We start from the raw sequence: 27,149 nt of genomic DNA, 5'->3' as shown, positions 1-27,149 counted from the left end.
TGATCATCTTAAGTGAGCGCTTCTTTCTGTTGGTTATTTATTCATGTTTGGAATGAAAAAATGAAGCTAATCAGTGTTAATGGACAGTTTACAAGGTTGCTCATAAAGATCTATTCGGAGCTGTTCTCATCTCAATCTTACAGGGACAATTTGGACGTTACTTTGACCATTTAAAAATTAGTTGTAGGATAGAAAAATATGGTTCATTTGTCTGTCTACATGCATCCCTTTTCACATGATCTCTTTTCAGCCAGTTATGCTTGCTGTAGACCATGATAATGAACAAGACTCGCAGCATGGCTTTCAGTCTCTCTCTTGCCACTCGGCACTCATTTGTAGCAACTCAGTGGTGGTGCTTGAACTTTTACACTCAGGTACTGTCTGCCGTGTTTAAGTCAGGTTGTTATGAATGCACCAATAAGCAAAATTATTTATTTATCTAGTTTAGTTAATGGCCTTAAAGGATAAGTTCACTTTCAAAATGAAAATGTAGTCAAAATCTTCACCCAAGTTTCATAGTCTACAAAACATTTCTGGAGCTTCACAGCAAAACAGCGTTGCAGCATTCTCTTGAACAACTGAAGTAGATGGGGACTAAAAAATGTTTAGCGTGATTCAAGTTTCAGGAAGCCCCAAGATACCAAATTGACTTGAAAAGATGTAATTTACACCCTTTTTAAACTAAATCTTCACTGTAGCTGCTAAACTGAGAGTGTTAGCGTGCAACCCGTCTAAAGTGGGTGCACAAGCATTTCAAGAGTGTAAATAAAGTTTTTTCAAATCAATTTAGGATCTCGAGGATTCCAGAGACTTGACGTATGCTGGACAAGCTGTATAGAGTCATTCTATTTTATTTTTAATTTGTTTTGCTTTATCTGTTATTTTTTTTAACCTTTTAAAACAAGTCCCCATCTACTTCAGTTGTTTAGGAGAATGCTGCAACGCTCCATAAATGTTTTGGAGCTACGAGACTTCACCTGACTTTACATCAGCATGGGGGGAGTAGATAATGTCTGGATCCCCCTTGTACTCTTGCACTTCAGATAGCTGTTCCCAGCCTTTACGTAAACACGGCTAATTGACTCTTGGTTTTAGCTCCATACATCTTACTCTTGGCATGAAACTCAATAAGCACACCTCTGAAATTTGTTGAGCTGTTCCTTTAAAAGGAGCTCTCATTCAGCAGGGTCAGACGGATTCCCCCGTTCTCTATGTGGTGACACGGATGATTTGCTCTTGCAGCTGTTTTAATTATTCGTAGTTCACTTACTCTCCAGCTGTGTGTGGCTGTGAGTGTTTTCTGTTCTCTGAGTCCGGATGTCTCTCCAAACAGAAATATGTTTTCATTCTAATTGGTTCAAAGACCTCGAGGGGAAATCGGATGATATCACGATGAATGAAACCTGGTGTCAACAGGAGCTCCATCTGCTGCTGACTAGAGTGTATTCATGAAGGTCAGTGCACATTAATAGTGGAGACCACCTCTGACGGCTGAAGTTCAGTGGAAGCCAACCCAAGTGTGTGTGTAATGAGGTCATTTAGCCGGGTGTAGTTAGGGGTCATTAGAATATCATGATTAATAAATTGGGCTCTGGTTTAGCAGGAACCATATTTTGTGTGTGTGCATGTCCCCCTGGAGAGTCCAGGCTCCTCTCTAATGAGTTCCACCATCTCAGGTCTAATATCTGTCTCTTCCTCCTGACGATGCTAATGAGATCCTATTGAAACAAGCCAAACTTGCCCCCCCCTCCGACACTCCTTTTCTACTGCACCGGTGAACAGCAGACCTGAGATTGGTTGAACGCGATAGTTTGTAGAAGGTAGTTACAGGCGAGTTATTCAGACAGCAGCGCCATTAGGAGGCCCTGCGAGGCTTGGGAGCAGTGGCGGACTCAGGACGTTGAGGGGCAGGGGCAGGTAAAAAGGTAGTAAAATATAACAAAAAGTGTAAAAATTTGTGTGAAAGATCGTGATTGATTTTTCATGAAAAGCCAGGTTTTTCCTCACTTGAATCGAGGGTCTAAGGACAGAGGATGTCGTTCACTGTACAGATTGTAAAGCCCATTGAGGCAATGTGATTGTGATTTTGGGCTATATAAATAAAATTGATTTGATTTGATTTGATTTGATTTGAGTGAGCCACGTCACAGATGTTAGTTATAAATTCACACTTGCACTGTCATCCTAGCCTAGTGCTGTCTGCGAGACTGGCAGCTTTTCCATCCAGTGGTGCCCGTTTCATCTGTGTGGAATGGATGTGTTTATGGAGCAATAAACATTGACACATGACAGACAGATAATGAAAGAGATCATAAAATGAACCCATGTCAAGAAGCAGATGAAACGTAAAATAACCAATTTATGTATGCTAAAGATTTCCCCCAGGATCTATCAGACCCACGACGTCAGCCTTGTCCTTGTCAGTACAGATTACTATGCGTTGACAGTAGGCCTGCGGAGTGCAGAGGGGGTGTCGGGGCAGAGGGTAAAAACTGAAAGAAAAACATTGCAGTCCTTCGCCCAAATTGTCTTTTTGCTCTGTCTCTTCTTCGATTTTTTCTAAAATAACCCCCCCTTTTTTTCTGTCGCTGCTGCATCCTGCCTCTCTCAACTGCCTACCGTTTTATTTTCTTTCTTTCCCTGTGCCACATTTTCCCTATATTCTTCTCAAACGGTGTGTGAAATGAGAGGATTCGGGCTTCCTGCATGAAACAGATGTGGCTCCACGCATCAGCCAATCACGACGCGGCGTCGCCACTCTGCACCATATCGCAGGAAAAGCCAATCGGAGGCCAAACGCAGCCGAGAAGACACAGAAAATTGGAGACGTTAACATGGTGCAAAAACTCTATGGTGAGCTCACCTATTAGGAATTCAATCTCATTCGGATCGTGACCAGAAGTACGATGTTAAAGCAGAAGTTAAAGTTTAATGTATTGCATGTACTGTAAATCAATAATTAAAGTAGTAGTATTTAAACTCCTTCATTTCAATTCAGTCTCCACAGCATGTGTCTGGAAAAAGGCGTACATTTTTTCCTCGAACATACTGTTTTTCAAAACGCACTGCTTATCACATATGAACAGGGTGCCTGAAAATGTGTGTAAATTGATCTAAAAAAAAAACAACATATCAAGGGAGTGTTTCAACTGCCTCGTCAAAATGTAAACCTCAAACAGAAATGGCAAAAAAGCCTCCCCATCAAACGCTGAGGCATTTCACAAACATTCTCATAAATATCTCTGTTTATATGCAACGAAACATACAGGCTTCACATTGTATATTTTAACAACATAACAGCGTTTATACTGAATGTACAGCATGTGTTCTCAGCCAGCGTATGATGTTAATGCTGAATGTATCTGCAAGATGTTCACTGTCAACACGTTTAATTTGCTTTCCTTACAATCTGCTGCTGGCAACCCAGGGATGATTAACATTTTTAAAACACACGAGCAGTGCGGATTTGTCTGTTGGCCAGTTTGACATTTTGTACAGATATATGGTGATCCCCTGTATGTATTATTTGAAACATCTTGAATTCTACTGGATGGATTGGCACAACATTCGGTACAGCCATTCATGTTTGCCTCAGGATGAACTGTGATAACTTTAGTGGCCCAATAACTTTCCCTGTAAGGTCATCACCAGGTCAGAATGTGTCCAATACTTTGGTTAAAAATGACTAAACACCTACAGAATTCATGACGGGACAGTGCACGTCAGCCCAGCAGAGCCGCTATTGCATTTCCACTACAGGGCTGCCTCCTTGAAGGTGTGTCTTTAAAGGGGCACTACGTAGTTTTGGAAAAGAAGTTCAGAAACTCAGAAAGGTAATATTTACATTATTAATAAGGTAATAATACAAACTCAGAAATGTTTACTTTTTCCTTAACTGAATAAACAAGCTGTTCTCGGAGGAAAATAAGGTCCCCAGAACACTGTTTGAAGCTAGAAAGGTGGCAGGGTCCGCCACATATAAACAAAGCAAAACAGTACGAAATTGTGTTTATTCAGTTTTATTCAGTCATGAAAACAAAGACAGTTTGATTATTTAGTTTGTTTAAGCATGAAAAGTAATAGATGAAGATTTTTCACTTCCAGAAACTTAACAGTGCACCTTTAACTGATGGCATGCTCGTCTTGGATAGTGGTCAGCGGAGCAGCTGTACAAACTTTTCCCTCCTGCGCTACTATCAAAGAATAGCAGGTAACAAAGCTCTGCTAATTTCCCATAAGTGCTTCACAGTAAAAGACCCCTTTTTCAGTTACTCAAAAGCTTTATCTACAGTGTGAAGCAGCAATATCAGGAAATGTGGGGTTTCTTGAAACAGCAGAACATGATGAAACAGAAAAATACAGCAGATAAAAAGTGAAAGTACAAACAGGGACGCAGGAGAGAAACTAAAGAGATTCAGATAGAAGCTTGAGCTGAACACACAGAGACTTTTAAAAACATCTTTCTCTGTGGTCTCCCGCACAGACATGAGCCTCGCAATCATAACACAGGCTTCTTTGAGGTGGAGAGGGCTGCATTTGACAAAACCATCCTGCCCAATTTGACTCCACAAACACAGAAAGGGCAGTGACAGCGCAGCAGAATGAGGAGGAGCACTATTAACATGTCCCTCCCCGTGTTGTCAAAAGTCTTGGACACACATTTATTGTGTTTTTTACAATATCTCCGCACCTCTGAAAAATAGGTTTCTCAAAAAGTCGGTGTCTAGAGTTGATATTTTATGATAGCAGTGTTTTTTTTAAGATAAATAAAAGTATATAAAAATGTCAAGTCATGTCACCTCAAAAGAGGGTTAAAATCTGCATTGTTGTTGTGAGCATGTTAGCATCCTGACATAACATTTACTCCAAAGCTGTGCCTAATTCCAGTCAACTCGTAACGTGAAAATTTCCAACCTCCAACTAGAAAAACGTACAATGGAACGCCACTTAATTAAAGTGGTCTGCAACACTGGCAGCAACTAGGATGTATTTGTAGACTACGGTAATTGTATAATGCTAGTAAATGGAATAGAGATATGTGTCAAAGAATAAGCTTGCCTTAAAATGAATCCTGGTGTCTGTGACCTTGTGTCGTTTATCTATGCAAGGACACTGCACTGCTGAGGGTTCAGAAGTATACGGAGGAGGCAAACAAATGTTTTTGTGAATTTTCAATGCCGTGCACCCGGAATGCTTGGAGGGAGTTGTAATTTTCAACAAGGAAATGTTAATGAAATGTTGAGCGTTTCAGTGGTTACAATAATGCATTCCTCATGTTGAGACGTGTGAACTCAAGGTCAGAGTGTCCGCCTGACCCTTCATGATCTCCCTCCATGGCTTGATCCAGGGTTTCCATTCAGCCACATCTCGCAACCCCAACTGCATCAACTTCCTTTTCTCTGTGTGTTCACTCTACACATCTTTCCTCCACATCTTCCATGCATTGTTGCCTCTCACATGCATTTATAATGTATAGATGAATGTGCTGCCTTGGCACACTGATGCACTGTTAAGGTCTGCATTTGAAACTGCAAACAGAGAACACCACAGCTAGTTTGTATCAGAAAGAAAATGTTTTTAAGGTCCAATACCTACACTGAAATAAAAGAATCCGTTGGGGTGAGTGATGTCCTCGCAAAAATTCAATTTGCAGAAACGTCTGTCTTCCATTCTCTCTGGAAAATTAGCAAATTCCTCCAAAATAAAGGCATCTGAGCTCGAGAGCCACCCAGCACCACCATCACCTCTTCAAATGTCGGCCATGAAGCTGCTCTCGATGACCATCAGGTGGTTGCGAGCCATGCTTAAGCCAGCGGAAACAATGCAACACAATCAGTCATTGTATAAGCACCGTCCTCTATCCCCTTATTGATTTCTGTGAGCTTTGGGAGTGTTAGTAAAATTCTCCAGAGGGCTGTGGTGCTCATCCTCTTATCCTGGACAATAAGATCAACTCAGTGTGACTGGCTAATCTCCGCCTTGGAGATTAAACTCTCCACCAGAAATGACACTTCTTCTTTCCCTTGTTACTCGCACATATACACACAGATGACAAGGAATTAGATTAAGTTGTCTTTTTTTATTATTTGCCTCTCAGTTGCCTGTTGGAGCTCATGATTTAGATTTTGATGTTACGGCCTGAGAGGTATCTCTTTGATCGCGCTTGCTGGTGTTTTTTTTTCATACTTGTGTCTTTTCATCTCTCTTTCTTGCTTTTGGGTTACCACTCCCCCTAGCTTCATTTATTTCCCCTTCTTATTTTTTATTTTTTTTGTTCGCATCTGTCTCTCAATGTGCTGCAACGTTGTGGGAACAGAGGAAATTTGCCATGTAATCACCCCCTGCCGTCCCCATTGCACTCGTCTTTCTTCTTCTACTCTCAGTTGGACTTCTGCAGATAGATTTGAAAGAAGGCAAACATAGCATTTAAAAGACTAATAAACATATTTTTTACTCTGGCTCATACTGACGTTCTTGACTTTTAGCAGGGCAATAAAGTGTACATCTTTTTATGTGTTTTGAATAGACGAACAACTTCTTGACCTCCTTTAGGGACAACCTAAGAGACTGAACAACTTTCAACTTCCTATTAATGCCTTAAAGCTCGGGTCAACCTCAACTAAGAGCTCACTACAGGAGGTATGAAGCGTTCTACTGATTCCCATGAGAGTCATGAACCTTCTTTTCCGTTCTGCCAGTCTAGAACATTTATGGGAGGTGTAATGGTGAAACACTGACTGAGGATGATTGAGGAGGAGCTAGCCAAATCAGACAAGCTGACATGTGGCAGCAAACATGAACTGGATGTTGGTGCCAATGAGATGCAGATCCTCTGGTGGCCTCCAGCTGTGGGCGTCTAAGCGTGACCTTGACTGTGCTGCAGTTGTTGTGAATTCTTGGCAGCAATTTTACATTTTTTTGCGTGAAATTATATAAAATTGCATTTTAGAGGTCTCTCATGTTCAGCCTAGTCACCAGGCACCTGCCTATGTGCCATATTGATGTGTCTACAACACGTGTCATCCCACATTACATGTTTATGACCTGACGTGTCAACAGTTGTAAGCGTGACACCCCTGGGTATTTTTTAAGGAGACCGCAGGACAATTTCCAGCTGTGTTTGAAGTGACAAAAAAATTATATTTTTGACCAGACCTCGGGACATCTACAGCCTTTTTTGCGGCAAGCATGATCTTTGTTAATCTTAACCAAGTGGTTTTGGTGTCTAAACCTAACCAGATCATAAGCACAGCATTGTCACAAAAACAGCAAATTAAAGTTGCAACATATCTGTGGGTTGCAGAAACATACATTTCCAACATTTATTCTGGCGATTGTGTTGTCACGTTTGTTTTTTTTTTTTTCAGCTCTCTCCGAATGTAGCAACTCAAATTAAGATTTTCTGTCTTCAAATTGGCAAGTTGCAGTGAGTGGTGCCGCAAACACCGATTGCAGCACGTGCCTTCTGAAACACATGGCCGATCTCACAGACACCATATCCGTGTCTTTTTACAGTCCTTATGTGGACACGTGTTCAACACACTCAAAAATCAGAGGTCCACTACACTGGAGTGCACAATGCAGGATTAATTTATGCACAAGTATGAATATACTTGACAATACAATGATCAGTGTTAATAAATCACTGCTAGTTACATGGTAATGTAATAAACCCTCTGGCGATCATGTTAATGAAGTGGCTGTGGGGAGTAGTGTTCTGAGGAACTCTTATTTTCATTATTGAAAGTGGCAGTGTATTGCTTTGAGGCTTGACGGCACACAGATACTGTTAGTTATTTTAGCTAAACATGCTGCATGTGTGACTTGCTATTTAGATGTAAATTTGTGTGAGGTTAAATGGGAATGTTTGTTCATTTACATGGCAAGAATTGTATTTATATTGGTGTATGATACTGATAAAAAAAATCTATATATACCCTAGATAAGTAAAGGTGAAAAATTAATAATGCATTTATGCATTTATCGATTGAATGATGAATTGACAGTCATGGCGTAGGAGTATGCTGCAATGATGTTTTGCTGTGAAGCTCCAGAAACTGGACCAAGAAACTTAACCCGGCTTTCTGCAGGCATGAAGGCATGAGGGTAAGTAGATAACGACTGAATTTTCATTTTTTGGGTGAATTTATCCTTTAAACCTTTGTTGCCAAAAGCACATTCTCAGCTGTCCTAGAGGAGACCAAGAGGACCCCTGAAGCTAAAAACACTTTGAAACATGGGTATGTTTCTTGAAACTGCAATTATAACATTATTACTTCATCATAACAACCACAATGGAGTAATGGCTGAAAAGAGCTCTTTGTTTGGGAGAACTCAGTAAATTACACTGAGAAGTCTAATTGTTATGTTCACATTTCAAAGTGTTGTGTCTAAGAGCCTTTGCTGTAGTCAAATTGTCTCCCTCCTGTGTTTCTAGCCCCTCCTCACCACTCAAGTTCTCTCAAGTTCTAATGAGGTCTCCATTTCTTTTGGTATCATATTATTCTGTTGTGGGTTATTTTATGATGCTGATATAACCAGTGTTAGACTTTTATGTCTCTTCCTTTGTTTCATTTGTTTCACCATTTCTGGCAGACTAAATCAATAAGACAGGACCACCAATTTTCCTTAGTGGAAGATTTGTTAGTTCCGTCCTTTGTGTATGATTGAAATAAAAAATTCAATAACTAGTGGGCTGCATACTTGGCATTGTGGTTTGGATCGCTGTCTCTTTAAAATATGCCAGAATCTTGTTTATGTGGTCAGGATTTTATATGCATCATCTATGCAATGCACGTCTTTATATGCAGGCTTTGCAAAGGTATGTTACCTTGAACCAATCCTGTTTCATCAGTGACACCAACATGATTTCCGGCCAACAAATCATCCTCTCTGTCTCTCTCTCGCACACTCGGAGGTAGAAATTAATATAAAAACAGCCAAGGTACCCGCGTGGATGTGCACGCTCCAACACAGGCCTAAACAAACAAGCAAACAGCTCCTGGATTCAGTTTATTGGACTGGTGTATCTGGACAGGGTTAATAAGAACGCTGACCCCGCCATGACCCCTTGCTGGCCTGAACCCTTACTTCTGCTCCCTTGCCTCATTAATCTGTCAAGTAAACAGAAGCCTCTCCCCCTCACCCACTGGATAAGAGAGGAATTTGATGAGAGAGGGAGGGAGAGGCACACAGGCCCTTATTTTGTCATCCCCTGAATTTCTCTCCATCTGGTGTTAAACACAACTGTTGAGCAAACAACTTCATCAGGCGTTAGTCTGGTGATTTGTCACCACGTCTCACCTACACATACATGCTTCACACACACCCCCACAAGAAAAGAACGCTGAATTCTGAACACTATTTTTATGCATATATAATGTATCTATAATATCTCAGAGCCAAAGTGCATTTAATTTTTATCATAAAAAATGCCCATTTGGCTATAAGTAATAATTTTTGTTTCTTATTTCCAATTCTAACATTTACTTCAATCTACAACCAATGATTAATTCCATTACTGACAAGTCGCAACAATGTTGTTTTCATGGGTTCTTAGCATGGGTCTAATAAGGGAAATCTTGATACCACATCGGTGGCAGAGCCCTGTTCATTCTTGTTGCTTGCTTCTAGCTCAGTGGTGGATGAAGCCAAAACAGTTTGACTTCCTGGGTGTGAAATTACTCAGATCTTCCACATTACTTCCACATTGTACCCGTTGGACATGCACACTAGAGACTTCAGACGGCCAAGTGTCTTCTAGCTTAGCCCTCTGGTAACTTGAATCAGAATGAAACAATTATAATACTGTAGGTTTCTAGACTTTCCAAATGTTATCAGACTTAATGGCTTGAATTCTGGTAGTGAATCAAGTCATTTTGTGAGGGTATGGGAAAACATCTTTTGGGCTGGTGTGCATCACATCACATTGTAATTTAATGGTTTGGACACTATGCGAAATTGGTTTCAATGCCCGACGCTGTTCCTGAGGGCTCAGTTCTTAGTCAGATCCAACTAGGGTATCCCCCCCAGCACCATTAATAAACAAGCTGTTCTCAGAGGAAAATAAGGTCCCCAGAACACTGTGTGAAGCTAGAAAGGTGGCAGGGTCCGCCACATATAAACAAAGTATGAAATTGAGTTGTCCTTTAAGGTCAGTTTGTCTATTCAGTTTATTCAGTCATGAAAACAAAGAGTTCGTTTATTTAGTTTGTTTAGGCACAACAAAAAGTCAGTCAATGAAGATCTTTCTCTTCTGGTAAAACATTCCCCAAAACTACATAGTGCAATTAAAATTCATTATATTATCCAAAAACTAATAATAATGATGCATTTTTATGTGTATAGCAATTTAAAAGGTGCTCAAAAACCCTTAACATGGTGAAGTGAAATAGCTCTACACTCCACACAGTGTGTTTAAGTTGATGTGAGTGTATGTGTGCTGGAAATCCCTTGACAAGTTCTTGCAGCACCTCAAGTATAAAGTACACCTCAAAGAGAGCTCTGAAGCATTAACAAGGGCCAAGGATTCAGCGGATGATTTATTAGAAGATGAAGTGGATCAGAGGGTCTGAGCCTAGGGTCCCAAGGCCAACAGGCCTGCCTTATCAAACACCACCAGGCTCCATGGCCAATCTCCAACTCGTCTGTGGGCAACTCCCCATCAGCGCTGGCTTTGGTCGCTGATAAAAGTCAGATTGAGGACCTGCAGTCCTTTGTTAGGAGGAGACTTTGCTTCACTTTTAATTTAAAATGATTAATATACTCGATTCATAAATATATACCCAAATAAACAAGAGAAGCTCATTTGAAACACCTTACTGTGATTTTCCAGTTCAATTTTAAGCGTCATTTTATAAACATGGCCCCCTGAACACACAGGAAAAAGCACAACAGACTGAGATAGTAGATAACCAAAGAAGTTAACCTCCTGTTGGTTTCCAGCTGATTTCATGCACCCACGGCTGTGGCAGCCTCACCTCGATTAGCCGCAGAGCCAAGGCCAGATTCAGTCCCTGTCCCAGAGGGCCTAATCAAGGATGTTTCACTTCACAGGCAGATATACTAGTTCACTGATAACATACAGGTCAAGGATATGATAGAATCCACAGTAAATATCTAATTAATGTCTCGAGTTGTTAAGGGAGAGGGCTAGATGGAGGAGAATGCAGAGCGTACAGTATCTCCGAGTAGGAGGATGTGGTATAAATCATTCCCCCGAGATTAAATTAATTATGGCTCATTAGTGGCATTGCGTCCATTTTGATTTCCATTAATGATGACAGGTTCGAGGGAATAAATATGACTTGTGTTTTTATTTTGTCAGACTCTGGAGGTTGTTTCCTACACAGAGCCCTTGTGATTGCATGAAGCGGGGGGATGGCCCTGGAACACACAGGACTCATATGCCACTCATGCAAATTAAATTACATACAATCAATATTGCAGATCCATCTAACGATCACATACTTCCCCGTCTTGGACTGCTGTAGAAATCCTTTTTCATATAAGGGAGGCAGCGAGAGGAGAGCATTTTGCTGATGCATTAGTGGCCCTGCTGGCAAACGCAGGAAAATAAGATGTCTGGATGATTACTTAAAAGGATTACGGAACGCATTGAAATATTTTTCATCCCAAATTGTATGCTACCTGTACTTGTGATAAGCCAATTGAAGAAAACAGCAGTTCACAAACATACAAATTAGACCACCTGGGAGGGTAATTGCTTCGCCTCCCCTATCCATCATCAGGAACAGTGTACTTTGAAAGGACCATTCACACATTCAAGGACACGCAGGAAAACACATGCACACACACCCACACGCATAAATACATCTTATCTCTTTCTTACAGCATTTTTTCATCTCTCTCTCTCCCACATACACACACAGTAATTCTGTCCATTTGTACTCAGAGACTCTACTTTTGACCCGTTATTAATTAGACAGATTAGAACACAGAACTAATCAAAACCGGCATGCTCATCAAAGCCCTAAACCAACCTTTTCTTTAATTTCCCACTTACTCAAATACACATAAATACTGCAGGTGCACGTGCGCACACACGGAAACCCTCGGCAGGCAGGTCATTAACATCCGCGCATCTCGCTGATGCATGTAGAGTTCTTCCATTGAATTCAGATTGCGCTGAAGGGACCTTTGATTTAACTCAGGTTGTAAATGCAGTCCCACTGGTCCTGCTTGGCCCGGTCATTGATTGTATGTGTTCATTCGCCATGTGAGTTAAGCTCGGCGCAATCAGAAAGAACAGCACGAGGCCCTCTGACCTCGCCCCTGCACAAAGTGAAGAGGACTGAATATCGAGCTCCTTTCTCGTTCAATCTTCGCTCACCATTGTTCTGTCAATTACTCTGGCTCCTAACAACTCTCCAGCAAACCCAGCAATGTGCATTTGCATGGGTTCACAGCTCATGGGGTGTAGTTAAATGTCAGCACTAAATGAACAAAACATACTTTATTCAAATCAGCTATTGTGTATGTATTTATGCCTAAACTGCAGCTCTGCAGGCTAATTTTACACCCAAAATCTCAAATTACACTCACCGCCAACGTATGGAATATAATCAGCATATCCAGCGAAGGATGACATTATTGCCCACGATAATAAATGCATATGTGAATGATGAATTTCTGCTTTTTTCTAATGACAGGATTTCCACAAGGAGAGCCAAATAATAACCGTCTTGAATTTCATATGAAGGTTGGAGGAAGTGAGAGAACCTGTCATCGAGATGGGGCGAAGAAGTGATGAGAGAAGGGGAAGATTGCACCTCATACATGGCCTCAGGCTATTATTACCATATCATGAGAACAATCAGTCAAATTGAGTTAATGTGTACATGCTGTTTCAGCGCCACTTAGACGTGCATAATGAGATCACGGATACGACACCGCTTCCAGCATCCATATGAGGCACAGAGAGGGGGCTGTTCGCACTCCTGGGGGCACCAGGTAAACTATGTGATTAAACAGGTCATGCAAAACAGAGACCGACACCCCTCCATGTACTGGTTGATCCGTGTATTTGTTCTGATCGGCTGCACACTTCAGCTGGCTTAATAAAAAAGATGCTTTCCTTTCACTGTTTGCCGTCTAGGCCTCGAGTGCCGGGCAAAATGGTCGTAATTGTCATCATATTAACAAATAGTCCAGTCGCCAGAATAAATGTTGGCATTGTACATTTCTGCAAACTGTTGATGATTTTTTGTTCATCTGATCAACCCAGGTGAGAAAGGAGATTCAGGAGACGTGATGCCATACGTTGAAGTATTCAATGAAGCTAGAACGAGGAGAACAGGCTCAACAGTGCATGTAGCAACACAGTGTAATGCCATGCCAGTTCTGAAGAACACTGTTTGTGACTATTCAACCCTCACAAAGAATATCCATTTAAGGCTATGTCTGAACCCCAAATGTATGTGGCATACAAAAAAAAAAAACTGCTTACCTAAGTCAGGTTGTAATTAATGGGAGAATACACCATACACAGATAGTTTACATTTTTACAGCTGTTAACCACTCCTTCATCTCCTTTGTGAAATGCATCGTGGGAGCATAATTTCCATCAAAAGCATGTTATCTTTTTCTTTCTTTTTTTTCACGCTACATACTCAAATCTGCTTGGAATGAGTATTCAGTATGGATTAGTGACCACGATTAGACCGATGATTAGTGTATTCCCACGTGATGTCATCCATTGTTTGGTGGACTACCACTTTAAAGCCTCGAATTTGGCATTACAGCTATCACCACCTTGAGTTTTCGGTGCCAGAAGTGTAACCCTACTTGAAAGAGAGGGCGGGGCTGGGGGGGATATCCTGATTGGCTCTGACTGAGAACCAGAGGATACGCTATGCTAGCACTTGCCTCGACATGCTCACCAGCCATGCTCTAAAGCATACCCTGGTTTATCATTTATTTTACTCTAAATGGGACCAAAAATTACAAAATGAACTGAAGTGAATGAAATTGAAACTAACAATTAAGACCATAAATCATTAAGAAAGTGTTTACTGAGGTAATAAACCAAGTGAGAAGTAGGGCCATTTTCTCATAAGCTTAGATACAATCAGACTTCTTTTTGCAACCAGTGGAGTCACCCTGTGCTGGCCATTACAAAGAATACATTACTTACACAGTCTATATTAGACAAAGCTTAAGAGTCTATAGCCATGCTAGCAGCTGTCAGACTGTATTTTGGCACAGTGATGCTAGCTAAAAGCTAGTGTCAGCATGCTAACATGCTCACAATGACAATGTTAACCTGCTGATGTTTAGTAGGTGGTATCCATCATGATCACTGGTTAGCTTAGCTTGCATGCTAACATGTGCTCATTAGAAATGGATTAACATTAGCACCAACACAAAGTATAACAGAGTGTGATGGGCATGTCAGTAGTTTTTGTGGTATTTCATAAAGAAAAAGTATTGAAAAAAAATCCATTTTGACCTGATGGTGACCTGAGACAACATGAATTTCTTTACACAATTTTGTGGTATTCCAGCCTTTCCGTTGATTTATCACCCCACCTACAAAGCACAGCTACCTGTACATCTCAGCATGTAATCTCACAAAACAATGGAAAAGGATATGTGGTGCATTGGTATGAACTCTTCCATGAAGATATAACAATGCTTAGTTGAAGCAATCTCATCTAACTAGATTCTTTATGGAGTATATGGGAATTGTGTCTTTCTTCTCTCCCTGGCACACTGCAGAGTATGCTAATCATCTCTGTCTAAAACAAGCTTGGGGTTTCCATTCCCTCCCATTGATGCTTGCTTCCTCTGTTTCACAGAAAGACCCTCAGAGGCTCATGTCACCTCCCTCAGCAGATGGCTGGGGCAAACACAGAATGACAAGCCTCGATTTCACTGATGCTTAAAACATGATTTCACCAACTGTTGGAAAACAATTTGAATCTTTAACCTATTTTCACACCGGAGCTTGCACACTGAGCAGACTTTCCTCATCAAAGGCCCGGCTGAACTCGTAGACTTTTCATGCAACTTCCCTGCAAGATTTTGTCTTTAAATCCCAACCCCTACAATATACTTCTAAATACAGCTGCAATGATTGCAAACCTGATGAAATGCACAGCTTAAAGCATACATTGTCGGCTGGAATATTAATTCCATTTATCCTGCTGTGTTGTCACTCAGATGTAAGGCATGGCATTGTTTTTAGATGGCAGCCCTGAGAACTTTGGTTTACACACTTGCATCATTGTGTAGGTGTTGTACGGTTGTCTTGTCAGTCTTTTAGAGTATGCCTCACTCCCACCCGCTCACAGTGGGGGTCCTCTCCAGCAACAGCAGACAAATTGAATGTGGTGGCATGTTTCATGATCCTGTAGACTTTGAAGGTGAAAAGATGCCGGAGGGTTCTATTTGTTCCCCTTGTTTGTTTGTTTGTTTGTTTGTTTGTTTGCGTATGTCTGTGTGTGTGTGTGTGTGTGTGTGCACAGACGAGACTTGAGAGTTAATATTTACAGTATTACCTACTTCACAGTATGCAGCCTGTTTCTTTGTGTTTCACTGGATTACATGAATGTGCTGGCTGGTTTTACATACCAGGGAAGAAAGAAATAAAGAACATACCAGTGGCCTCATTAATAAAACTGACTTACGATCAGTTGGGATCTATAGCATGACTTAAGCTACATGCAGTATGTAAGTAGTTATTAAATAAAACCATACTTTGATGTGGAAATGATCTTAATTCAAGTTATTTTCCTGCTGGTTCTGTAGAGGTATTCCAGTCTGAGGTGAACTTTATGAACACGTTCTGTTGAAAACAACATGGTCTCATCCTGTGGTCAAGTTAGCAATAATAAATACGCAACTGCAACAGTTACACTTTCAAAATAAAGGCTCCAAAAGTACTTGGTTAGGCTAATTAAAAGATTATGGATTGGCTTTAAATAACTACTTCCTCAAAACAATCAACACTGACCATTGGTTTCAGACGCTGGCATCCTGGGTGAAAGTACCACGACTGACCCACTCTCCCATCCCGACCTCTTTATCAGGTGGAGTTTGTGGCTCTTTATACTCCTCTGCTCCCATCATTATCACCCGCGCTGCACCTTCACACACTGTACTTTTCACACCTCAGTGAGGCAAACTGTTTTAATGTGAGACTGAGCTGTGACTGTTAATTAAAGGTGTGAGGAATTAGCTGACCTAGAGTCAATTTTTGAACACACCACATCCATTCATCTTTTGGTATTGAATTCTTAAGCAACTTTAACCTGCGCCCTTGTATAGGTTAGAGTGCTTTTGGTTGTTTTTTTAGATCACAGATGTGTAAGTGACAAATGGGATTCTTAAAAGCTCCCGAGCCAAGGTTGTTAATGCTCGGCATCTTTTTTGAATCCAATGTCAAATCTAAGGACATTTATATGAATTAGGTAAAGTAGCAGGGTTACTCTTTTCTGTAAAGTCACAAAGGCGGATGTGAGCGGGACCTAAAAACCTTTTTTGTTACAGTTACAGAACGGTAGAAGGCTGAGTGGAATGTCATCTCAGCAACAGGAATTACGACAGTAGCACAAGGTTAAAGCAACTGAGAAAATCATTTGAATAAGGCATGAGCTACTGTGAGTGATCACATTTAAAGTGCTGAGGAGATTTATCAGATCAGTCAATAAAATGCATTTTCATTGATTTTTTTAAAAAAAATCTCTTTTATCTTTTTTCCTTGTGTTGTTGTTGTGAGGCCATCATCAAAAAATTAATCCCTCTCACTAAATCTTTAACTTTCATTAATGCCAACGGCTTATATTATGATTATCCGACGACAATCCTACTTGCTCCCATGCTGAGTTTTCACTCAGCGTGCGAGCAAGTAGGATTGTCGTTTTTTTACAGCTTGGCTGCTTTCATAGTATAACTTAAAGAGATCTGTTGCCGAACTAATAAATTATGAAACTGATGAGAAACGTAGGGGATCCGCTCACACTCACAAAGGTCATTAGTCAATTAATTGATTACTCTAATTGACTGAAAATTCAACTGTAGCAATTGAAATAGTTGACAAATCATGTCAGTCGTTTGTCAAACGAAACGCAGCAGACATCCCCAAGTTGTAGCTTGTTTTGTCACATACAAAAGTAAACTGAATAGACAGATGGTTGAAACACACAGATAAATAAATAGAGAGTGAAAAAAGGAATAAGAAATGTCAAGATGCCACTGGGAGCTCTTAAAAAATAATTAGCAGATTAATCAGTCTTGAAAAATAAGCATACTTGGTTAACAAAATACGTTTTGAAGTTCGTCACCATGCAGCCTGTGCCTTCTACTCATTGCTCCTCCTCAGCTATGCCCGTGCTCCCTTTTCTGTGCCAGATGCCAGATATTGTGTTAGCATTGCAGCTCTCCCCATAATGGTCCTGTCATGTTAAAACAGAGCAAAAGCCCAAAAGATATCACTTTAAAAAACAGCACAATGTCTGAAAAAAATGCTTATGTTCGTCAACAGCTCTACTGCTCTTGAAGTAAGCGCGTCCCTCTGTATATGTGTTTATCTGAGGGAGTGAGCAGACTGAGACATGTCAGCCATTAGATTCGCTTTACTTTAATTAGTTCTCAGATGCCACGCCTCACCTCCTGCAATTACAAATCGAACTCCCATCCTATCTGGGAAAAGCTACTGATTGACATGGCCAGCACTGGGCCACAGAACTGCAATTGCGGTAACAAAACTCTCATTTGTTTCCTATTCTGAACTACTTCCCTCAATCAAAGAGGAACCCCAAATTGTGTTAGCTTTCATTAAAAAGAAATAATGGATCCAGAAGCAGCCTGAGTACCTGACATGCATGGCTGATGACTCTCTTTGTGTTGCAACGTGATTCTCCTATAGGAACATCAGCTCTGTTTACCTGCTCTCAACCTAAACCACTTGACTTACATCAATATGCGCAGACACAGATGTAATATGTAAAGAGTCCCCGAGTGTGTATGCATTCCTGTACTTATTTATCACGACATCTGATGTGGATGTACTTGCGAGCAAATAATAATGCGAATTAGCTTGATGGTAAGGAGATGCAGTCGCTCATTGTCATGGTAAGAGAGAGTAGCGAGGACATAGAAGCAGAGGACCGGCTGCTGAAGGACAACCCTTAACATTTAAGTGTCCTAATACATCTTCATAACAGAGCAGGCGGCATTGTCTGACGACCATTGTGCCACTTTGATCTTGCATCAGTCAGCTTTATTACAGCCTGGAGACTTGCACAATCATGTACGAAGCAGGCTATTTGTAGCTAAATCTGCTCCACATGGACTCGCTCGTGTGAAGAGGGGCACACACACTGGATTGCTTTGTGTCTTTTTTGAGTTTATTGTTCACATGAGACGTTAAATCTCGAGAGGGGCGATGTGACATGACAGCGTGGAGCACAAAACACGCCTTGCCATGCCTTTATTTAGATAAGCGTGAGTCATTTTGTTTATCTGCTTGGTAAATGAATATATATGTATATAAGGTAAAATTGTGTAACTATAACGGGTAGCCATGTTGATAAGACATTTTCAGTGATCAGGTCCTGCTCACTACAGGGTTTCCTTATCGCCCACACTACCTACTGTGCAATCCTGCAGACAGATGCCCTCAAATGAAAAATGCTGACCACAGCATTCTGCGACACAGAAAAGCATTTAAAAAAAACTGCTGGATTGGTTTCCAAAGTGCTTCTTTGAGCAAACACCAGGTCCAAAACGTTTTGAGACCTCATGATGGGCGTAAATTGACACGCCGAGGCTCACTTTATCTACAAAGGGAATACAAGTCTCGCTACCAGGCAGTAGCGTTTTTACAACAGACAGTTCATTTACAGCGTGGTATTGAAACAGCAAAAGATGTAATCCATTCCATACAGTAGCTAAATCAGCATTTGTCAAACTATTGAGTGTGGTTTGTGGGGTTTGCAGAGAAACTGCAGTTGCTAGAGGGAGAGAAAATGTTTCACACACTGATCATACACACTTTAACACAACACTGTATTTTTTTCTATATATGTTTTAAAGGGAATGGTGGATTTTAGCGGTTAATGTGTAGGAGGATTTCTCTTTCTCATCGGTTGCCTTAAATACAGTCATATAGTTATGTAGGTTTTCTCATGTCAGCATTCAGAAAAAGCAATCTGCTGGTGTGTATAGTTTCTTGTTATTTTCCTCTTTCAAAGGAAGTAAGAACGATTAATGTAAATTGTTATGGCTCTTTCTGTCCAGCATGTAGTGAAGACCACATACTGCAACTGAACTCTTGGTCTTGGTTTCACCTCTTCTCCATCATTTATTTCTCTTTTCACACCTCGACTCTAAGCTGCCTCCTTTTGCACAGATGATCAGTACTGTGAACATATGGCTACAGACACACACCTCTGAGACATGTGTGTGTGTGTGTGTGTGTTTGTGTGTGTATGTTTGTGTGTTTCCTCCCCTAAGTGTTGTTGGTGTCTCTACTATTGACTGTATAAAATATGGACAGAACTTCCAGGTCTGAAAGAATGGAGCCACAGCGAAAGTGCCTTAAACCTGCATTTGTTCTAATGGCCATCACGGGACCACTTGGTTGCAAAAACAACTTGGATCGTATGTAATCTTATGAGAAAACTACCTTACTTCCCACTTGCTTTATTACCTCAGTAAACAGTTTCCTAATGAGTTTATGGTCCCAATCCCTAGTTTCAAGACTTCTCTAACACAGTTTGCAGCTCATTTTGTAAATTAAGGTCTTTTAGGTCTTTTAAGGTATTTAAAGTAAAATAGATGATAAAGCTGGTCTGATTGACATATCAATATAATAGCGTGTCATCGGGTTCTCAGTCAGATCCAATCAGGATATCCTCCCCAGCGCTCCTGTCTTGCTCTGGCTCCAAAAAACCAAGATGGCAACGGCCGTAATGCCAAAATTCAGCCCTCAAAATGGTAGCCGACAAACCGATAAGTGATGTCACTGTGGGTTTATAATTGGTCCGTGCACATTACTATCAAATGGTACATAATTATGCTGAAATACAACTGTCTGTCCACTGTTGTCGCTCGCCTCTCCTGATTGGATGTTGGTAGTTAAGTAATCCCGCCCTGCTGAGTTGTCTGAAGCTGGCGTTCACACGATTGGCTGTGATGTCCCACTTTCTTTCTACCACGAGCCAAAAGAGACACATTTTGCTCCCGCTGTTTATCTTCCCGTTTCTGGCAGTGATGCTGTTTTAATGGTCGGCAAAGTGAGCTTCAATAGACATTAGGAGAAATGTAATGTTTCAGGGCACTTGTCTTCTCAAGCTCCTTGGCCTCAATCTCCACATTTTCCCTTTACCCCCATCTAGATTCTGGCTAATGAAGATCTTTTTGCACTTAACCTGACTGATGGGATATCTCCTACGCTCAGCACAGCAGCTGAATAAAATCACTCCCTGAGTATGGACTTATTACTGGAGAGTGGGAGAAAGTATGTCAAAAAGGAAAACCATGCAGGTACCGGGGAGATAAATTAAATTAATTTGGAAAATTACTTTCAAGGCTTTCAGACTTAATTCAACAAATCTTGCTCTGTGTAGCCTCAAGCCAGCCTAAATCTTCCAAGAGTTTTTTTCTCTCCTGCAGTCTGGAATAATATCTAGAGGGTATCAACAGAGCCCACGAGCTTGACGTTCGACCAAACAGAGAGCCCTAATTGATGATATGACTGGGCACCTCAACTCCGAAACCTTGTTTTTGTCTCATAAATGAAGCTGGTGTGCAACCGCAAGGCCTGTTTTGATCCTAAAATGTAATTCTCAAAGCGATTTCATAACCGTCCAGACAGCTCATTTTGTTCCAGTTAGCCCATCAAGCAGTGTGTTTGTCCGATCGAGTGTGTGGGGGGTTCGTGTTGCTACCTAACCACAAAAAGGAAAGCACAATTATAAAGCTGGCTTCAAAAGGCTGCCACTGCTGGTCAGGAGACGAATCTGACACTGCCGAGGGACAGTTTTCATATTTCGGCAGTCACGGTCTATTTCAATGAAACAGAAAAAGGCCACGACTGCTGCTCTTTCTGTGATCGTTTAACGTCATCAAAGAAGATTTCAAAAATGAACTCAAAAAGTGTTTTGATCATCTTCACATTTTCCAAAGACTTTGAATAATGCCTTTATTCACTGATGTGTTGCACCTACTCCATTTGACACGTAAGCTGAAGGAATCTGAAAGCTCAGGGTCGCAGCAGGTGTTGCATTATCATTTAAATACTTCGAGGCAGTCTTTTGTCAAGTGGAGGATTGCAGGGCAGCATACCGGATTCAACATGTATGACCTTGGTTTGATTGTCTGCTCTCAGCAGGGCTGTGAAAGAAGCGCACGTAAATGATAGATGGCTTGTCATTCATCACTGTCGTCACCTTGACACCCAGGAGGAAATAACAGCCCAGCCGTGGTGTGTCACTTCCTGTGTGTGCAGCTACTTTGTCTTTGCCTAAAACCTTTAATCTGCGGAGTTGAATGTCAAATACTGTACAAAGACACACACACACACACACACACACACACACACACACACACACAAAAAGAAACACGTACCTATTATTCATTGATGGAAAAACAATCATGTTAGCAGCATCTCTCAAACGTGAGCGCACACACATCCTTCAAGTTTGTTTGTTGGGATTAGAAAGTAGGCCTTTTCTCACGCTCACTGTTCTTCTGTCACATGTCATTCAACTTTTCAAATTTATGTAACCAAAAGTGTCAGATATTACACATATAAGACTCATACTTAAAGGATTACACAAGTGGTTTGGTATAATCTATCCCACAACCTAAATAGTTTCAGATGGAGTCCTTTCCTTTCAAGCAGCATGTTGTGCTCAATTCAATTTGTGTGCAGCACGAAACACAACTTGCTCAAGATATTTATCATTCATGGCAAACATTTCCTCGTCTACGTTAAAGTTGCATCAATAGACTTACAAGCAAAGACTCTTCAGAATCCTTTTAGCTTTCAAGGACTCAATTTTGAGTTTCCGAGTGTCAATTATTGAACAGCAGCCTCTTTAATGCAGCAAACAACTACATTAACACTATTCTTGTCACAACATCCATCATATCAGTTTATTTATACCAGCCGCGACAGCAGCACTGGTTTTTTCACCTTGTGATTTTGTCTGTGTGCGTGTGTGTGTGTGTGTGTGTGTGTGTCATAATGGCAAAATGTGGACCTGGAGCAACTTTGTAGTGGGATCTTACAAAGAAACAGTTTAGAGTTTACATGTTACGATGGCGGCAGACAATGACAGCCGACCTACAATCCCAAAGCATCAATGTTTGATGAGTTGGGAACGTGACTCAAAAATCAACTTTCTTACAAGTTGGAACTTCAATGTGGAAATGTTACATGCAACTAAAACATCCAAATTTGTGCGAAAATAATTGGTCAACCTGTGGCACACTCCCTTCAAGCAACCCACAGCAAGAGCATGCTGTAACTCGCTAACAATCTCTCCACTGACCCCCTGCATGTTTTAAATGGAGAATACCAACTTCTGCCCTCCAGAAGGCAATTAACATGAAGAGTCCCTCCATTTTCACCAACAAAACAGGCTGAATAATTACTTCATGCATCGGTCTATCCTGTTTCAACAACCAAAATTAGTGCGCTGCTAAATAAGATCTGGATCTGAGGATATTATATGTGTCATGGTCCCAACTGTTTGATGTGCTTTTATGAATGTATGCCAAATGTGTAAGTGTACGTCTAATTTGTGTGTATACTTCTTGAACTTCTTGATGGGGTTTGGTCTTTATATTTGATCTCTTGACAATTTGAAAAATATAGAATATTTCCAGACTTATCCTTTAAGTGCCAGCAAGCGGCAACACTGTCTTTCTTTAACAATACATTTCATTGGCCGCGCTAAGAACCGGCTGTGGATCTGCGTTCATGGCACCGCCAAGGAATGAATGGTTCAGATGCTGAGTCATGTCCTCATTTATCCTCACTCTTCGCGATCACTCTCTACTGACAGCCGTCCGAGAAATGAACAAGCGCGCCGCTGCTTTCTGGTTGTTCAGCAGGGTGCTCACTTCATATTTCATTCAGAGATTGATTAATTGTGTCGGGGGAGGGAGTCGGACGTACCTTTGATTGAAACTGTTCTCCTTCTTCCGACAGTGGAGAGTGACAACTCTGTGACCTTCACTTCTCACGTCCTGACTCACCGTCCACGCGACAGGGTTACTGGTTCTAGCTCCCAGGAAAGCCACGCCGTCCTTCAGCTTGACTCTGCAACAGAAAAAAAAGGAAAAACATTCAATTACATGATACTGGAACTGTCAAAAGAACAGCTCACAATTTAAGTTTTCGAAACACACATGGCCTCTTCTGCTCTTGTTGTCCCAGACACACACACAAACATGTCAGAGAGAAATCAAATGAGCTGGTGATTTAATTGCGTCTCACAGAGGTCACAAGACAAATGCTTGTCACTCTCTCATGCAAACATGCAAGAAGGGCCTTTAATTGGAAGAAAAAAATATGATTTTGAACAATAGAAAGACTAATCAAAAACATGCTTTACTCTTAACTGGAGAAAAAAACTCTTCTGCTACACAAAAAAATGGTTCACAAAGGATTTCCTTCTACTGGGGATGAGTGATTACACTGCTTTCTGCATCTGTATCTTTTCAACCAACCAAATTGTATCTGTATTTGTGCTTAGAATGATCTATCTATCTATCTATCTATCTATCTATCTATCTATCTATCTATCTATCTATCTATCTATCTATCTATCTATCTATCTAACACTTAACATTATCACATATTAAGACTTTTGGACAGTTATCAGTGCAGTAACGGCTGCGGTTTGGTTAGGCATAGGCAAAGAATCTACTTGGTTCAGGTTAGGAAGAGATACTTTAGGTTAAAATAACTACATTCAGTCTCGTAAGGATACTTTTGTAAGTTACATAAACCTCTTGTTAGGGTTAGGCACCAAAACTACTCGGTTAGGATTAGGCAAAGACCATACTCTGGGTTAAAATAACTACATTCGATCTCGTAAACTTACTTACATGAGTTACGTAACGTAGTGACTTCACTCACATAATTGACGTGACATCTGTGGAATCATTTACTTATGTTAACTTACTTACATTCCATAAATTAAAAACAACCCACTCCTTACTCTTGGTCACAAACAGGACGAGAACCCTGGTCTCTGACGTGAAAGCCCTGTGAATGGACAGGGACATAATCTTATGAAAGGTCTCCTGTCTCCATGGTTTTCCTGTTTTGTTTGGGATTGATATTGCTTAAGGAGTGCCAGATTATTCCATTAGCAGTGATGAAACCTCACACTAGGACAACAGGCTGAACTGAACTGGCCTGACTCATGAGTGAGGGGGTTCAAATCAACCTCTGTAAAAGGCCATCAGAGTACATATTGAATGATGGAGTAGTCTGACAAGTCCTGTTTTACCCCTCGTGACATCCCAATATCAGGACTCTCCCTGGAGCAATAACTAGGCGCCAGGCTTCACTTCAGCCATTTTCTTTCATTTTCCGCCACACCTGACTCCAACATCTGCAGCCTCTGCCACACCTTTTCGTCTGCCTTTCACTTCCATTACTCATGGTCACAGTCTGTGGGAAGCTATACAGGTGCAGAAGAACCATGACCTCCCCCACTTCCACCGTACTGACACACTGTTGTTCTCCTCCTCCTCCTCCCCCTCCTCCTCCTCCTCCTCTGTCACATGAAATTACCATGAAGTACGTGAGTGGCTTTCACCGCTTCCTTTTTCCCAACGTGACAAATTGCTCTTGTTCCAACCACTGGCATGAATGGGACAGAATATTTTATGTAAGAAAAAAGGCAGATCTGAAGTGAAACAGCACCAAAAAGGTGAGAAGGAAGAAACATTTCTATTCAGTGGAAACATGAACGCTGGGTAATTTTTTCCCCCACATCAAAATAATTGGAGACCGTCCTTGTTCTGGAACTGTGAAAAAGACTTGTAAAGGATGAAGAAAAATACTGAGCGTTAACTGGGGGATAATGACATGACAAACCATGTAGCAGTCCTTAGAAGAGCACAGTCATTACATCTTCAGTGTTGGAGCGGTCTGCTTTGATCTTATCCAGGCCGCTGAGGCAGTAATAACTGGCCATGTGTTGGTCTCTGCTCCTGACGAACAAAGATAAAGGCAGCCAGTGTGGAAGACACAGACAATAACTAGGAGGGGAAGACAGATTGCCGTCTGCCCTCCTGCTTCCCAGTCATCACCTCGGCCACGGCGCAGTAATTACTACAAACTCACAAGCAGATTCGATGCTGACGCCGGACCACGGGGGGAACGAAAATAAACTAATATGGAATAAGCTCCTCCAGCATTATAGTAAATGCTGTATTGATCAAGAAATTCCAATTTGGAGGTTGAAATCCCACGAAAATGCAGCAGCGCCGTCTTCTTCTTCACCTTGTCTTTGTCTGCTTTTTTGCTAACATGTATTACCAGGAACTTCTTGCGTTGTAAGTATAAATAATTGCTTAAGAAAAGAGAAAATGTGTTTCGTCTAAAATTGAATTCTTTTGTTTTGTGACTATGCTTGGCATTTTGACTGATCAGTTAATCAGTTAGTTAACTCACTGGTTGATGTATTGATTGATATCGTACAATGATGTTCTCCTGAACTACAGTTACTGTGTGCTGTCCACAGTCCTGATACTGCAGTCCTACTCAATAACCCGTCTGTCTGTCCATCTGTCCTAGACAAACCAGTCCGTCCGTCTTACTGACTGACCTTCTGTCTACCTGTAAGTCCTACTGACTAACCTGTCCATCTGTTTGTCTTACTGACTGACCTGTCCGTCTGTGCGTCTTACTGACTAACCTGTCCATCTGTCTGTCCGTCTGTCTTACTGACTGACCTGCCCATCTGTCTGTCCGTCCGTCTTACTGACTGACCTGTCCATCTGTTTGTCTTACTGACTGACCTGTCCGTCTGTGCGTCTTACTGACTGACCTGCCCATCTGTCTGTCCGTCCGTCTTACTGACTGACCTGCCCATCTGTCTGTCTTACTGACTAACCTGTCTGTACGTCCGTCCAACTATCTCACTGACTGACCTGTCTGTCTGTCTGTCCATCCGTCTCACTGACTAACCTGTCTGTCTGTCCGTCCAACCATCTCACTGACTGACCTGTCTGTCTGTCCGTCCAACCATCTCACTGACTAACCTGTCCATTTCTCCGTCTTACTGACCACCCTGTCTGTCCCTAAGTCCGTCTCACTGACTAACCTGTCTGTCCGTCTGTCCATCTTACTGACTAACCTGTCTGTCCGTCCATCTCATTGACTAACCCGTCCTTCCTTTGTTGTTTCTTTCTTTCCTAAATATCACATTTCCCAGTTTCGCAGCGGTCTCATCCTTTCTCTCCTTTCCTATCTCCTCCTGCTGCAACATACTCGCTTCTACTCCAACACATGCATTAGTTCAGGGAGCTAAATTAACAAATGGCACGTTGTAAATGAGATTGGTTTGGCTAATATGATTTCTGGTCAGGGGGGAAAGGGGAGGGGGTGCACTAAAGGAAAGCAATTTGAAGGAAGGCCCCCTTTCACATGCATCAGCACATGAAGCCGCCTCATTAATTCCATGAAAACCTGCATCAGTGGGATGAGTATTTACAGATGAGATGAGGTTGTCAAAAAAGACAGTTTTCAGCTCTCCCAGTTCGATGCCCAGGAGTGACACCTCAGGACGGCCACTGCTGGAATAACATGTCAACACACCTTGCACCCTGACATGCCTCTCGCTTGCTGAATGAAAAATACCATCGCGCATTAATATTAATGCGTTTCACACAGCGGGAAGTTAAATGGTACATAAACTGTTCTGAATAAAAATCAAAGACTGCGTGAGACCAGGAGTCTTGTGTACAAATGGTACAAATGTATCAAGATTAAAATAATAAAGAGACAAAACATACCAATAAAATGAAACATAAATTCTACACAATTTTAGCTGTTATAGCTAAAAAAAAAATACATTTTAGAAAATTAACCAAGTTTCTACAACATAGTGTGCAGAATACCTTAAAGGAGACATATTATGCTCAGTTTCAGGTTC

The 27,149-nt window shown here is 41.3% G+C and overlaps 1 protein-coding gene across 1 annotated transcript in view; it reads right to left on the bottom strand.

Moving 5' to 3' along the window:
- LOC141006245 (transmembrane protein 132C) overlaps positions 1 to 27,149 on the bottom strand; it is a 114,561-nt gene that overhangs the window by 51,243 nt on the left and 36,169 nt on the right. Inside the window, exon 3 of the mRNA XM_073478395.1 lies at positions 23,153 to 23,296. Within this exon, the coding sequence (XP_073334496.1) occupies positions 23,153 to 23,296 (144 nt within the window). The remainder of the gene's footprint in view (positions 1 to 23,152; positions 23,297 to 27,149) is intronic.

The sequence above is a fragment of the Pagrus major genome, chromosome 12 (assembly GCF_040436345.1).
Source record: "Pagrus major chromosome 12, Pma_NU_1.0".
NCBI classification, from domain to species: domain Eukaryota; kingdom Metazoa; phylum Chordata; class Actinopteri; order Spariformes; family Sparidae; genus Pagrus; species Pagrus major.
This window is presented reverse-complemented; position numbering and strand designations above follow the sequence as displayed.